We start from the raw sequence: 15304 nt of genomic DNA on the forward strand, positions 1-15304 counted from the left end.
GAGGATTATAGGTTGTTGTTTTTTGTTGTTTTATTGGATGTAAATACTAATAGTACTGTATAATTTACTGTACAGTATATAGAAACAGACAAGTGTCTATATTAGGGGTGTCCTCGACTAAGGATAAAACAGCTAAAACAACCGGCTTAACAAATGTAATTCTTCAGTTGGCATAAGAAAACAACAACAGGACCATCCACCTTTTCCTGATCTCACTCATTAGGCTCACGTGCACGACATCACTGTCTCTTTCAGGGACGGTGTAGCGATGACGAGTTTTAGTTTATGCTGTGAATTAACCAGTATGTATGGCATATGAAAAGGTCCCATCATTGCGTGGCCATGATTTGTTCGTGTATTTAAATAGATAAACAAATAAATTATAGGCCCATATCAATAGATGATTGAATATCAACAGTTTTAAAACATTAAATACATAATATACAGCAGGGCAATATCAGTCACAATGAATTTGAAAAACAGCATGGAACAATGAGAAAAAACCTGTGTAAAATTACAACATATTCTTCAGAACTTGTACTTTTAAAAACACAATTATGTTTTTAAAAGTACAAGTTCTGAAGAAATATGTTGTAATCATACACAGGTTCTCCTGATTGTTTGTTCCATGCTGTTCATGTAAAAGAAGTTATGATGTTACTTATTTTATCTTATTTTACATTGGGGGGGGTCACCAAAGTTTTCAATGGTAAAAATATGGGTCCCTTAAGAAAAAGGTTGGGAACCACTGATCTAAACAGTACTGACCTGCATCCATCCCTTTAACTGTCCCTATCTGTTTATTAGGTAAAAAGAACAAACTTCGCCTGTACTACCTGTCGTGGTTGAGGAATAAAATCCTCCATAACGACCCAGAGGTGGAGAAGAGACAGGGCTGGACATCAGTAGGTGACCTAGAGGGATGTGTGCACTATAAAGTTGGTAAGTCTACACTGAGTGCTTATTTTAAGCCACTATTTTTCAATGACACACTCTGGAAAGTAGCAAACACAGATAATGTTTCGGGAGAGTTCTCAAGCACAGATTTGTCAGAGTCTTTTTGTCCATCTTGTTTTTCAGTGCGTTACGAAAAGATAAAGTTCTTGGTGATTGCTTTGAAGAATGCTGTGGAAGTGTACGCCTGGGCCCCGAAACCCTACCACAAATTCATGGCCTTCAAGGTTAGTAATACTGTATTTAGTAATAAGCTAATGTACTTGAGTTATGTGTGTGTAAAATAATTAAATTAGCAGCGCTTAACCCTAGAAACCATGTAAACCAGATATGAATAATATGAATACAGTGATTCAGTGGTGAGCAAAACCTACCAATCAGAATCTTAGGGAAAAAAAGGAATTAGTTATTAGCCTGATTTCCTCCGTCACATCCTTGATTATTATCTCTGAAGTGGTTTAACCTCCACTCACAGTTTACCAGTGTTGTTTCTGTCATCCTCACCACATCATATCTAGGACAAAAGAGATACATTTTCTGACAGACAAGAAAATCTAATAGGGTCATTTCCACAAGCACACACACACAGACATGACACATCCAGGTTATGAGAGTCATACACACAGATTCTCAGCAGAGCGGTGCTCCATTTCTTTATGTCCTTTGTGGCCTGAGCCACTTGTCCCACACAACACAGATTAACCCTCTCTGCTCAGAAACGCCCCAAAATACACCTTGCTCTGAGTTAATCTGAGCGTCACTATTTTAGGATGCCTATTTTTATGCAACTGCTCTTCAAACCATCAAAGTCATTGCTGATTAACTATGAACAGAGTAGCCCTAGTTTGATTATTACATGTAACATTATGTGTCTGTTCTTGTGTCTGTGTCTGTCCAGTCGTTCAGGTCCCTGCCTCAAAGACCGCTGTCTGTTGACCTGACAGTGGAGGAAGGTCAAAGGTTAAAGGTCATTTACGGCTCCTTGTCGGGTTTCCACGCCATTGATGTTGACTCTGGGACACCATACGACCTCTACCTGCCTACACATGTAAGACTCTCATTGGTATACTCGCTGTAGTCTCACCAGACCTGTTTGTTTTAGGTTTTATGGCAGCACAGGAAATAGTCTGAAAAATTTGGTAACCCTTTAATTTACAGGCCGTTAATTACATGACATAATAAATTCAGTCATAATGTCAGCCTAGAAATAACTGTCAATTTCATAGTAATGTTGTAGAAATATATCCAAGAAATAACGATTGATTGCGTAGAAATAGCCCAGAAATAACTGATTGTAATTGACAATTGCAAAGACTTGGTGGAGAAAAATTCTGGCTTTTCCCAAAAAATTCAAAGCATGAAAAGCAAGTGTAATCTTTTGCCTTTACGAAAAACATGACATTACTATGAAATTGGCCATTATTTCTAGGCTATTTCTTGACATTATCATGTAATTAGCGACCTGTAAATTAAAGGGTTAATGAATATTTATTTATAATCAAACTATAATTATTATAGTTTGATTATAAATAAATATTCATTAATAATAATACTTTAACTTCAGCTACCTCACTTACCAGCATGATGCTGGTTTTACTGGCCCTGTCTGGGTGCCTGTAATTTGGGGTGCACATGAGAGTGTTTTAGTGTCCCAGGCATCATGCCACTGTTGGTAGATGTTCCTCCTTTGCACTTGTTATGCAGTTTCTATATGGTCTGGCAGCGATGAAAGAGTAAACTGCTCCTATGATCCTTAAACTGCTTAAACTGGCCGATTCCCAAGTTGCTTATCTGCACCGACCTATGTACGAGTGTGAGTGACAGGATACTGGCTCCAGTTCGTTTAACAATCACCAGTGTTATTAATGACAAAGGATTCCTGAATGTTTTAATGAAAGGCTCACAGAGGATTTTCAGATATCTTTTTCTATGATTTTATTTTCATATATCAAATACAATTGTGCACAATATTGAACTGACCAACACTCGTTGGAAAATCAACAAGCTTTCCCTGTTTTTTTAAGTACATTACATTATACATAAATATATACACAACGTTCTTTACATAACATTAAGGCTTAATTTATCAACAAGTCCCTCCCCCATATGATCAATACCTATTTTATTAATAATGTTTCCTCTGGCTTGACATGTTGAAGATCATCAGGGCTGGATGCATTTTGAAGCAACTGAATATGAGAAACCCATACAGGCATTTTCCTATACATTTTTTTCTACCCATCAGCTGTTATCTCACCGTTAAGCCATCTCACCTCTTTTCTCTGGATGCTCTCCTCCTCCTCCTCCTCTTCTTCCTCCTACTCAGTCTACAGATGTCAGTCATGGCTCTCCTTTATTTCTCATGTTTTCCTCTTTCCACCTCTCTCTCCACTCTCCTCCCACTCTCTATAGCTGTCAAACACTTTTCTCCTTCACTTTTATCCATTTCTTCATTTTCTCTCCTCCCACTCTGTCATCCTATGTGGAATTGTTAATTTGCTCGTTTTCTCCTCATTTTGTTCTTCTCTTTTTCTACATTTACCACCCCCCCTCTCCCTCTCTCTCCAGTCTGTGGGCAGGAAGCTCTGACAGCAGAGTGTTATGACTCATGATCACATTTCTGTTCAGACATGGTATCGTTTAGTGTTTTGTTTTGTTTTGTTTTCCTGAATTTTCAGATTAAAATTGCAGAAATTGATCTGGTGGAGCTTCGGTCAAAAGACACTTTTGTGTATGTTCTCAGATGTTTTATTTTATTTTATTTTAGTTGAATATTTACTTTTGGAGTAAGTTTGGACAATAATCAAAGGAGCACTCGATAGATTTTCTACTAATGTATAGGACTTCTGAGTCTGATATGATAGTGATACAGGGTTAGAGCAAACAGCAAGTCAAATAGTCTACAATACAATACTGTATCTATTATGCCAGGCAACAGTTTGCAACATATCAATTCATCCTTCAGCACTCAATGTTTTAAATATTATCCTTATTGTAAATTAGAAAGGATATCTTATAAGGTAAACAATGCAGTTACTGACACATTTGGTGGCTTCATGTATTCCGAGTGTTTGGGGTGGGTTTGTGTCAGTGGCTTGTGGAAGTCTGTAAAATTTGAGCTTTTCAAAAAGGTCCTTAGTAAGTGAATCTATGTCTGTGTTTTTTAACAAATCGCCCACTGCTGGTGCAATTAGAGATGGAGCTGGTCATTTTTTTTCCTCTCTTCTCTGCTGTATGTGGGCACGTAAAACTCACTGTAGCCTCTGGTGAGTCATGTTCACATTAAGATTCTGACACATCCTCTTAAATATGTTTTTACCAAGAGCCAGAGAGGCTCAATGCTCAGGATGTATGTGAAGTATTGTCACTTAAAGCCTGTTTTCATATGTGTATAACCAGCATTTCTCCTGTTATGTTGTTAGGTTAGGTTCGTACTGTACACCATCTGCAGACTCGACCAGATTTATTTTCACACATATGGTGTTGAGTGGGTGGCTGCAGAAATGTTAAACATTTTGTCACCTGCTGTTTCTCAGTGCAGGTGTGCTCTACTCAACGTCTCTTTCCAGGTCTCATCTCATAGCTTAAAGTTATATTCTTTGAAACCTTGCTGATTGGTCAGTACACTAATGCTAATGAGGTGTGGTCCAACACTGTTACTGATGGTGTAATGCTGCAGTCTTCAGCGTATCAGTTTACAGCGCAGCCAAACAAACTAAAGTTGCTTTAATATAGATGTCAAGTCGGTAATCTGCCCTTTTCCATCATGATCAACTGTGATTTGATTTCATGCTACACGTGGTGCAAGTAGTTTTCCTCACAGCAGCAGGGTAGAGTGGTGCTTACCCAGCAGCTCTTCTTGTAACACTAGTTACATGACAATTTCATAATGAAAGCCCCTTATTTTTCACTTAATGTGGTGTATACATTAGAATAGAAATGCTATTACCAAAATAATCATCATATATAGTGTCAAGTGTAAAATCTGACTCAATAGTTGATACTGTAGATGAGAGGTTGGGAAAAAAGGGGTGATACAATCTGCAGACATTAGAAAAGCCAATCAATATTTAACAACAACTTGTTGTTATGTGTCATTTTTTCAGTTGATAGCACATGTTCATATTCCTGCAACTCTCAAAGTAATCGGATAAAACTGACATATTTCCACGGATAAAGGAAATTTCGTCTTCATTTGTTTCATCTCCAGTGAATAGTTTTTGTTTCCTGTGTGAGATCTCTGTGTAGAGATTCTGTCTAATTCACATTCTTACACCTTTCTTTCACTCACACATATCACACATGCTAATACACACACATAGACACATTGCCCCAGCTATATCTGTTGTGTGCTACTTTCTCTAAGCAAGGGGAAGTTGAGGCAAGAGAGGGAGAGCATACAGTGGGAAGAGAGAAATAAGCTCTAAAAATACCTCCCTCCTGTCCCACCATCATTAACCGTGTGTGTGAGAGTGTGTGTCCTGACCTTCGTTCTTGCTCCTCTTGAGTGTTTTTTTTTTTTTTTCGCTCACTCCTCCTCTGGTATATTAAGCAAGTGTGCACACAGCTGCCTACTACACCGGTGCCTTATACTGCTGCTGCCGCCGCTGCTGCGTTATCATTTCAGCTCTTCAGCCTTTCTGCTTTTTCCTTTTCTCTCTCACTCTCTCTTACGCACACACACACACACACATTACTACCGTGCACTTCAACATGCTCATAGTTCACTTTCTTTGAGTGCTCTTGCAGACACTTCACACTTCCAGGCTTTTTTTGTAGCTGTAGACAGATACACACTCATTTACACACTCTTTCACAATTTTCACACATTCACACATACCTGCTTGCATCAATAGTAAGCCGCAGTCCGATCACATTGTCAGGGTCAAAAGCAATTCAGCTATACACAAACACAGTCCTAACCCACACACAATGCACCGCTCACCCACTTAAAGATACACATACGCACACACACGCACACACACACACCTCCCATTTGTTACCTTCAAACTATGTAACGATGCTGATTCCGAGGCAGAGGATTAAGATTGCGTTGCGTCTGTGGATGCCTGTTCTGATGCTCAGGATTGTGGTGGCTCACACTCTGGTAACGTATGAAACGCACTCACATGAAACTATATTTACCCGCTGTGTATGACAGCGCAGAGTAGCACCACACTGTTTATGTCTTTTTCCTGGAGGAGGCTTTGTTGTTGAAGGGATTCCCTGTTGGTTCAGATGCAAGCTGTTGATTGTTTTTTTTTTCTGTCTCGCAGAAACACGTTGCTGGTTTTCAGTTTGACAGACGCTGACGTTTTTTTGTTCCAGACTTTTCTTCATAGAAATGAATTGAACTAGATTTCTCACTAGTAACTGCTGATAAACAGTTTAAGATTAAGGGATAGATAAACCCTTTCGACCATGGTTCATGTTTGTTTTCTGAGTTAGTAGATGCTCTTGAAGTGCTTCAGTGAATGTTGTTGATACAGTATGTGTTTCTGAACTGTCAGAGAGAAATGTCTCTGAAGTCTTGATAAATGTCTTTGCAATGGTTGGACACTTTTCTCTTGGGATAAGACAGATGTTTCTGAACTGGTTAGAGAAACTTTAACCTTTCATTTGTTGATGTTTTCATAATAACAATTGATAGGTTTATTTTTGGCGTGTATCCAATTTTCTGAAGAGGTCTTAACTTTGAAAGAAGAACGACAACTTTGATTCAGATAATCTTATCTCCCCATCCTAAACTCTGTTTTTGTTTCTTTTCCTTAAAACATTTTGATCACTCACAGCAGTTTGCTCCTTTCACTTTTTTTCCACTTTGATAGCTTCTAGTGTTTCACTGACAGCTGGCCTTTGGTTCTGCAACTGAAAAGACCTTGTCAGAAATAATATTGTGAAAGACTCTCTTGCATTTCATATACCAAGAAGGGTCCAAACATTGAAACACAGTGAACTGTTTCAATTTGAAATACAATCTTGTGTTTGTTTTGTCGCACAGATCCAGGGCTCCATCCATCCCCATGCCATCATTATATTGCCAAACAGCGCTGGAACAGAGGTTCTGGTTTGCTACGAAGACGAGGGCGTCTACATTGACACCTACGGACGCATCACCAAGGATACAGTGCTGCAGTGGGGGGAGATGCCTGCATCAGTCGGTACGTTTCATTTATACTGGTTCCACAGACCTGAGGGTGACAACACACGCACAATCAAACAAAAGATTTTAATCATTTCAACAAGTAGATTGTCCCCTGAAGTCACTGCAGAGCGTCACTGTGGTGGCTTGTTGCTGCCTGGTCTACTAGTTCTAGATCAGCAGCTGTCGCAAGCACAGGAACTTACCCTGAACCAGATTCTGTGGAGACAGATTTGGGACAGGGTAGTGCTAAAAATAAACCAGTTGGGGTGTGTGTCTGTGTGTGTGGGTGGATGTGCGTTAAGTCCAGTAGATGGGTCATTATTCTAGCATATGGACTGTAAGGGAAGTATGCTGATAGTTCCACACACATTTACTATTTTCTGTAGGTTACACATCTTTATTTTGTTTCTCTGTCTCCATGTCTCTCCTTTTCTCTCTCTCCTTCTCTCTCTCACTCACTCCCCTCTCTCTCTCCAGCCTACCTTCAGTCTAACCAGGTGATGGGTTGGGGAGAGAAGGCCATTGAGCTGAGGTCTGCCAACACAGGAAACCTGGAGGGAGTTTTCATGCACAAAAAGGCCCAAAAACTCAAGTTTCTTTGTGAAAGGAATGACAAGGTAAGGAAGGATACCTCAGGCCACTGAGAACCACAACACAGAGTGCAGTATTTTCAAAAATTCTGGTACATCAATCATTTATTATCAAATATTAAAAAATATTAAAGACCTACAGTATTATCTAAAAAAATGTCCTTGGGTCAGCTCACTGTGGTCAAGTAAATGTCAAGTTGAACTGATGAAAAGTAAATATGTTTTTTATTACTAAACAAATTCTCATCACCTCATACATAATAAAAACACAAACTTCACCCACTAGATATCTTCTGGAAGTCCTTCAGCCACATTTCAATGTTGTCCTCAACAGAATGACTGGCTTGTTCTGATTTAATGAAAGTTTCAAACTTAAAGCAGAAGTAAGCGATCCGGTCATTTTGGCTAACTTCCTGTCAGCCGATGGAGTTAGCAGTCCCCGCCCTCGTCCCTACGTCACCACATTCACGCGCATCCCTTGGCTGCACACACAGAGAGGACCGCCCCTTTATGCCGTTCTCTCTCCTCATTGGATACAGGTTGTAGGATACAAGGAAAGTTTTCTCCTCGGCTTACAGCAGAGCAGAGTGACTGACAGACCCATGTTTCAGACCAAACACTCTATATAAGTGATTGCTGTCGGAAGATAGAACTATTTAAGACTTATATTAACACAAATATTCCACTTACTTCTGCTTTAATGTGTTGACAACTGAACAATCCCCATGGGGAAATGTGACCTACTGAAGAAGGCCATGAGATGTGGCTGAAGGTAACCCCCAGGATTTTTGTCAAAAAAATATAATGTGAGATAACATTTGTGTCCAACCCCAAACCTAACCTTAAAAAGATTTGATTGTTTTTGAACCATCTAATCTCAAATACTCCACCACAGCATTATTGTGGACATTCAACCTAAACCTGAATCTCTCTCGCTGCAGGTGTTTTTTGCCTCAGTGCACTCGGGCGGCAGCAGTCAGATTTACTTCATGACTCTTGGACAGAACTCGTTGTTCAGCTGGTAATGACAGGACCTGTGAACTGTGGGATCAACTGGTGACGTCTGCCTTCATTATTCCGGCTTCGCCTCGTGATGCCTTTTTATATTTGAACTGACTGATGTTGGTCTCCTTTGACAGTTGGTCCATTCAAGGATCAACTGAACACCCCCTGGATCCATTTCTCTTGTCTGCTTTCCATGTAAATGCGCATGAGTTGATGATTGACCATGACTCCAGCTGCAGCATGAATGCTTGAAACCTGTCACTCCACCGTTGACTACTGAAGCCTGGAACACTGCTTCTTCACATGTGCACAAAAAATCTGGACCAAATATTTCGCAAAAAAAGTTCACAACCACCTCACGTGTCAGTGAAAAAGTTATAAGTTACAACCACCAGTATCAGTGTTACTCTGAGCTATTTTTCCTAGTCTGCAAACCGACACCAAGCCAATGTGGCCAAACCTCATTTTGGGTCCTGTTTGATCAAAATCCACCTGGACCTAAATTGATGAGTTGAATCAGGGGATTGTGTCGTTTCCTAATGAACACCAGATCACATCTGGCCTCAAGATTCCTCTACTCATCCGTCAGCACTGGAGACCACAGCAGTTTGTTCAGTTTGCTCCACATCCAGCTCATCTTCTGTGGATCGCTTTTTCTTTCAAAAGAACCTGTTGTTATTGTTTAATCAGCTTAATTATGTCTACATCAGTTACTCGCTCATATTTAATTGCTGTGGCATATTACTGGATCCACTGCTTCCTCTTCATCTAGACAGAAAACTAGAGGAGCATCAACCTCATTTTCCTCCAAAGACATCATCATGGAGGCATTTCAAAGACTTGGTTGGGCTCAAAATCGTTGGCTAAGTAGGGCAGCGGCCATATATCATTCCACTTTTTGGTGACACTGCTTGTAAGAAGAGTTTGTCAATGGTGACAGTTTTTTTCTGGGCAACAGCGAATCAGTGTAACACCCTGTCGTTGTAGATCCATTTAGTCACATTTAACTGTATCCTTATCTGTAAGGACACTGTCCGTGCAAACCTCATAATAACTCCAAATATAAAGTTTGACATAGTAAAAGACATAGTTGTATCTCTTTAATCAGCTCATTCTGTTCCTTATATTGAGCGGTAAGTCATATTACTAAGCTTAGCCTGAAATCAGTTGCCAATTAAACAAAAAATACTTTTGGATTGCTTGGGACCAGACCTCTTCAGTATTAATTTGAGCATTCACTCTATCACAGATACAGTATGGACCATTTTATTATAGTCTTATTGCAATATGATAACGACCTGAAGAGGTTGTTAGTCTACATTAGGAGCCATTATTCTGGTGTAAACAAGTAGAGATACAATGACTCCTCTTTAACAAGCGATGAATGCTTTTCTTTTTTCTTGCGTCTATTTTGTACAGCTGTAGGATGTGTATAATCTTGTACAAAGCACTGTTTTCTAAATATTGTATAATTGACAAGCCATCTTTACATATGTGTACAGAATTACATGCTTATGAATGTGAAATTCCATCCCAAAATAGAGTTCATACATGTTACGTCCATGATCTTTAAATGGTTTGTGAATATGGGCATGAGCTACTGACAGTGAACTTGAAGGCTCATGTTCAAGTTGACCAACCTGACCTGTTTAAGATCAAATCATGTATCATGTAAATTCTGTTTTGTGGTTGATTTTCTCCTAACTTGTTTAAGTCAGGCTCTTTGCACAATGGCCAACTTGTACATGTTTTCTGTAATATATCATACTTTGAAATGTTTTTTTTTTATGTTTCAAAGTGGGGAACATTTAAAGCCATTCTCCAGTCAGTATTGAAGAGATTACTGTTTGCCTTTGGTTTTAGATCTGTATCTTACACTACCCAACATGGGATGCACATTTGTTTTTGATGGGTCTCTGTGAGGATTTTGTTTTTGTATTTGTTTTGTTTTGTTTTTTGACCCAGGACCTGAAGAGATCATTTACATTTACACAATGAGCTTCAAAGCATGAACTCAAAGATCAAGGTTTTGATGCTTTGGTTTATTTGAATCTATCTGTGTGATTTACTTAAGATGCTTTCAAATAACAACTGACCATTTGATTTGACATCTGAATGGAGATTGAAAAAAGTATCGACAGAAATCAAATTAATTTGCGAAATTATATTATTGTACAAAAGATTCCAATCAAGTCATCCTGCAAAATCTCCCAGGACTTTAGTGTCTTGCTAATTCACAACAAAATATATAAAATATATGCAATGTTGTTCTTATAGTTAGCCTGTATGTTGTTTTGGGTTTTTTTGTTTTTTTACAGTGCTTCATTTGGTAAAAGTGGAGAAATAATTGGGTTTTACCTTCAAATGTGAATTTGCAATATGTTTGAATATGAATTATATCAATTTTTATTTCATATGATTTAGCTAGAACAGCTAATTTAGTTACGCCATTCTCTATATTGTATTTACTCCTCAATTTGGGGCCGTAACAAATTGTGCCAAATGTTTTATATTCAATGACACTTTTTATTATAGTGTTGATATAAATATTGCAGCTGGTTCTGTGAGAATAATTTAAACTGGAAAATGAACTTTCTGATAGGGACTCTCTTATAGTTAAGTTGTTACAAACACACCGGACCAGGTAGCTAGCTGACGTGGCTACAGTGCGTGGAAATACAGGAATGTAGATTCATTTAGACAAACTAACAAAGGCAGTATTGCTAGCTAACATGGGCTAATTGTGTTCTGAACTATGTGAGCTACGCTAACTGGCTTTAAATACTGTATGGAGATTCTACTTGTGGCTAGGATAACAGCAAATCTTGGCAAGTCAGCTATCAGTTGCTCAGCTGTGTAATGTTTCTGCACAAGATTACTCATAAGGACTCTAGCATACTTTTGTACTGTTTCAATTAAAACTTGACATCCTACCTACAGTACACCCTCCAAAAATATCCCTATAATAATTCTTTAATTTTCTATCTGGAGCAGGACATGTCGTTTTTAGAAACAGGCTCTGTGCTAGTTTAAACTCAGATTTGGTCTGGTCTGGTCAGGATCCTGAACAAGACTCTGGCCACATTGGACGAAAGACCAGACTAAAATCAGTCCTGAACTACCACAGTGGTTCCACCATCTGTCCACAGTACAAGTAGCCTGTACCTGCTTCACTCTACACGGTCTTGTCACCAACAGGCTACACGTAGTGCCATGAAACACAAGAGTTCGTTAGTGAGGTCTTTTATTACTGTAACCAGCTCCTCTGTCATTTCTGCTGTTTTCCAGTTGTCAAAATGAGAATTTCTATGGATATGGATGTTAATTACAATCTAGTTTCAAACCCCTACTATTAAAAGCAGTAATGTATTTAGTTGAATACCACTGATATAATTATATATAATTACAGATTCTATTATGAGTTGGACTTATCATATTCTTTAGCCCCATTAGGTAACCACCTTTATACAGTACCACCCAGTGTCTTAGGGACATGTCATTTGTGCTGTTAAGAAACTCATTATGGTAAAAGCACCATTACTTTCTATTGAACGTTTCCAGTGATAAGTATATTGGTTTTTATATTCAATATTTTTCCTGATCCTGCTTCAAGAAACAGCAGAACTCAGCTCTTGTACAAGCTAACCAGAGCCAGTGTTAATGTGAGTGATACTCGTGATTTATTAGACGCTAACTTCTCTGTCTTCTCCTGCACTTTGTCTTCATGTGTTGCAAGTTTGACTGTAGCTCTGTCACTAATGAGCGAGAGAGAGAGCACTCCGCACTCCCTCCTACACCTTCCTCTGGTTAATATGATGACAGATTCTGTTTCAGGCTCGCTGTGACTCACTTCTCCAGCTCTCCCACCAACTCTTTTTCTCTCACTTTGTCAACACATCTCCTCTCTCTGCTGCCTGTTTTTCACTCCGACACTTTTGCTCAGGTCTTTTCTGTACCTGTTCTTCCTCTCACCCCCCACCCAACTCTTTTATTCTCTCCATAGCTTTCCATTGTCTCTTTCTCTCTCCTGTCCACCCCCCAGCCCAGTTGAAGGACCTTTCATCTTAATTTTGGAAAGTGTCACTGGATTGGGCAGGGTGGTGGGATAGTATTTGCATGCCTGTGGCTGACTTACATTGTGCAGGAGTTGGGGTTTAATGCATGAGGCACAGGAGGCTGCATTTTCAAAAAATAAAGCCAATCATGGAGGGTGAACATTACATTGATGCCATGTTTCCGTCAAGTGTCTTCGCTGCTGCTTAGATCATATTTCTTCCTTTGAATCACAACAGCGTCCATATTTTGTTTTGTTTAGTTTTTTTCTCTTGCTGTTTGTTGAAGTTGGGAGTTCCTCTAAGGCAAGACTATGTAATTTGTGTCAGTTACAGAATAATGCTAAATGCTAAGAGTCATAGTGTTAGTAAAGTGACTCTTGTACTCTCAGTATCCATCTTATGCAGACAATAAGCTACTGGTCATTCCAGACTATGTAAGGCTGTAGGGACAGGATAAGTTAGAAATGGTGTATTTTATCATTTATTAATTAATCTGTTAATTGGTAAGAGTAGAAGAGAAGTAGTAGTAGAAGAGTCTGTTATTCCTTCTTTCAGAAGTTACATAGTTTTGCTTCATGTGCTACAACTGTTATTTTGCAGCCTGTGTATGAGCAAGAGAGTGGATGAGCTGTGCAGAAAGTGTTTGTTTGTGTGGGAGGGTGCGATGTAGATTTTGAACAGGTGCTCAGTAAACCGGAACTGAGTCTGTAAGAAAAGGAAAGACGGAGTTAGAGGAGGTGGCTGGTGACTGCCAATCAGAGGGAACATGGATGTTGCTTTAAAACCGAATTAATCTAGAAAATATTCTGCAATCCTCAAAACAAAACCTGAATTCAGGAAAAAGATTATTGAGAAATAAAACCATTTATTTAATATGTTAATAGTCAGTGGTTTCAACAGAGTGCACTAGACTTGCACATGAGGATTGAGAATTTGTAGATAGTGAGGGTTTTGATAAAGAAAAGATTGTGAGTCAAGTTAAAGAGAACAGCTTAGGTGGATTTACACTGGCCAAATTAATCTTCCCAATTGATAGCATCATCTGCAAAGCACCAACAAGCCAATAGTGATCTGTAATAGATTTGTATCGTCTGTTCTTGGGGGATATTTTTCCAAAAGTTGAGATTTAGCCAACAACTTCCAACTACTGTCTGTGTTCTGAGGTTATTTTCACCGTAACAATGTTACACACAGGACCATGATGTTGAAAATTCAAAGATGAGATTATATAAGACCAAATGTTATATAGATATATATTCAAGAAAATATATTTCGTTAAGCCATTTCATTTCATTCTGTAACTTTGTACAGAATTTTTTTCTCTTTTTTTTTTGCACTGGACCTGTGTTTGATGCATCATATACTGTAACCCTTCCTGCTTTGAGATGAACACACACTAACTTGTGTTTCCATGTAAAGACGCAAAAGACAGTGAGACGACAATAAATACTTTGAATCGAGTCGTGCTGTGCTGTGTTGCTGTTTTCCATCATATCATGTAAAAGCTTGTTGTGTTTCTGTTTTATCTGCTCATTTCAGCACTGACTCATCCAATTAATTTCATTCTGAAAGAGTGACACACAGTTTTTCTCTGGTGAACTGTGATTATACCAAAACAAGTACTTGTCACCTAGGCTTGAACACTGCAGCAGGAGTATTTGTTTTGTTGATGTCCATATGATGACAAGATCCACTGATGCTGAAGTCAAAACATCCCTTCAAGGCAACAGCACAGTCACACATTATTACTGTACCAACAGTTACAGAGAGAGAGCTTCACTGCCTGTGTCTCAGGGCTCCTTCTGTTTACTTATGGTTTTAATGTTGAGCCTCTGTTGGGAATATTGCTCCACTCTGCTCAGAGGTTGGGGGTTAGGGGTAGGGGTAGGGTTAGGGGGTTAGACTGAAATCGTGACTTTTAGGCCCCCATTATGGCCCAAACTCCTCATGCTGGATCCTACAATTCCCAAAATGCAATTGGATAGAATGATTAGACTTTCACTGGTTGTCAAATGTGCCTGCATTTTAATTGAATACTTGGTAATATCCAGTGACTTCTATGAGAGTGACGTGGAGAAGCTGATGAAGCTCAGTGAGTATGATTTAAACACTGCGGTTTGCATTATTCAACTCAGAGGTGTGTAGATGAAGAATTTATATATTCTACAATAAAATGATCATAACTACAACATGCTGCATTTGAATCTTGATAGAAGTCGGAGGTTATGTGACCTTTGCGAAGACGGCCAGCTTGGTGATGAGTTCCACGTTCTGTTTAAGTGCAAGAATACATGTATCGCATATCTAAGAGAGAAATACCTTCCTAAATATTATGTTTGTCGCCCATCTATGTTTAAACTAATTGTGTTATTACAGTCAGATAAAACAAAAGTTATTTATGAGTTACGTGCCTTTCTGAAGCGTGTCCTTCCTCTGTTTAAGTTATACTTTTTGTTTTGTTTTGTTTTGTATGTACAGCCCCACTGCCTGCTTGCTATGTCTGATTATTTGAATTGTCTAACGTTTGTTTGTGCTCCATACCACGTATGTGGTCA

The 15304-nt window shown here is 38.9% G+C and overlaps 1 protein-coding gene across 8 annotated transcripts in view; it reads left to right on the plus strand.

The window, feature by feature from the left end:
* Window positions 1-10635, plus strand: part of LOC146980273 (mitogen-activated protein kinase kinase kinase kinase 4) — a 65350-nt gene extending 54715 nt beyond the window's left edge. For all 8 annotated transcript variants that reach the window (XM_085788556.1, XM_085788557.1, XM_085788558.1 and 5 more), the window contains 6 exons: window positions 808-942; window positions 1081-1181; window positions 1853-2002; window positions 6956-7115; window positions 7577-7716; window positions 8631-10635. In XM_085788556.1, coding sequence (XP_085644682.1) covers window positions 808-942; window positions 1081-1181; window positions 1853-2002; window positions 6956-7115; window positions 7577-7716; window positions 8631-8714 — 770 coding nt within the window. In that variant the 3' untranslated portion in view covers window positions 8715-10635. The remainder of the gene's footprint in view (window positions 1-807; window positions 943-1080; window positions 1182-1852; window positions 2003-6955; window positions 7116-7576; window positions 7717-8630) is intronic.
* The last annotated feature ends 4669 nt before the right edge of the window (window positions 10636-15304 follow it).

Source organism: Trachurus japonicus, chromosome 10, assembly GCF_045865225.1.
Source record: "Trachurus japonicus isolate A0001 chromosome 10, Traja_1.0".
In the NCBI taxonomy this organism is placed as follows: Eukaryota; Metazoa; Chordata; class Actinopteri; order Carangiformes; family Carangidae; genus Trachurus; species Trachurus japonicus.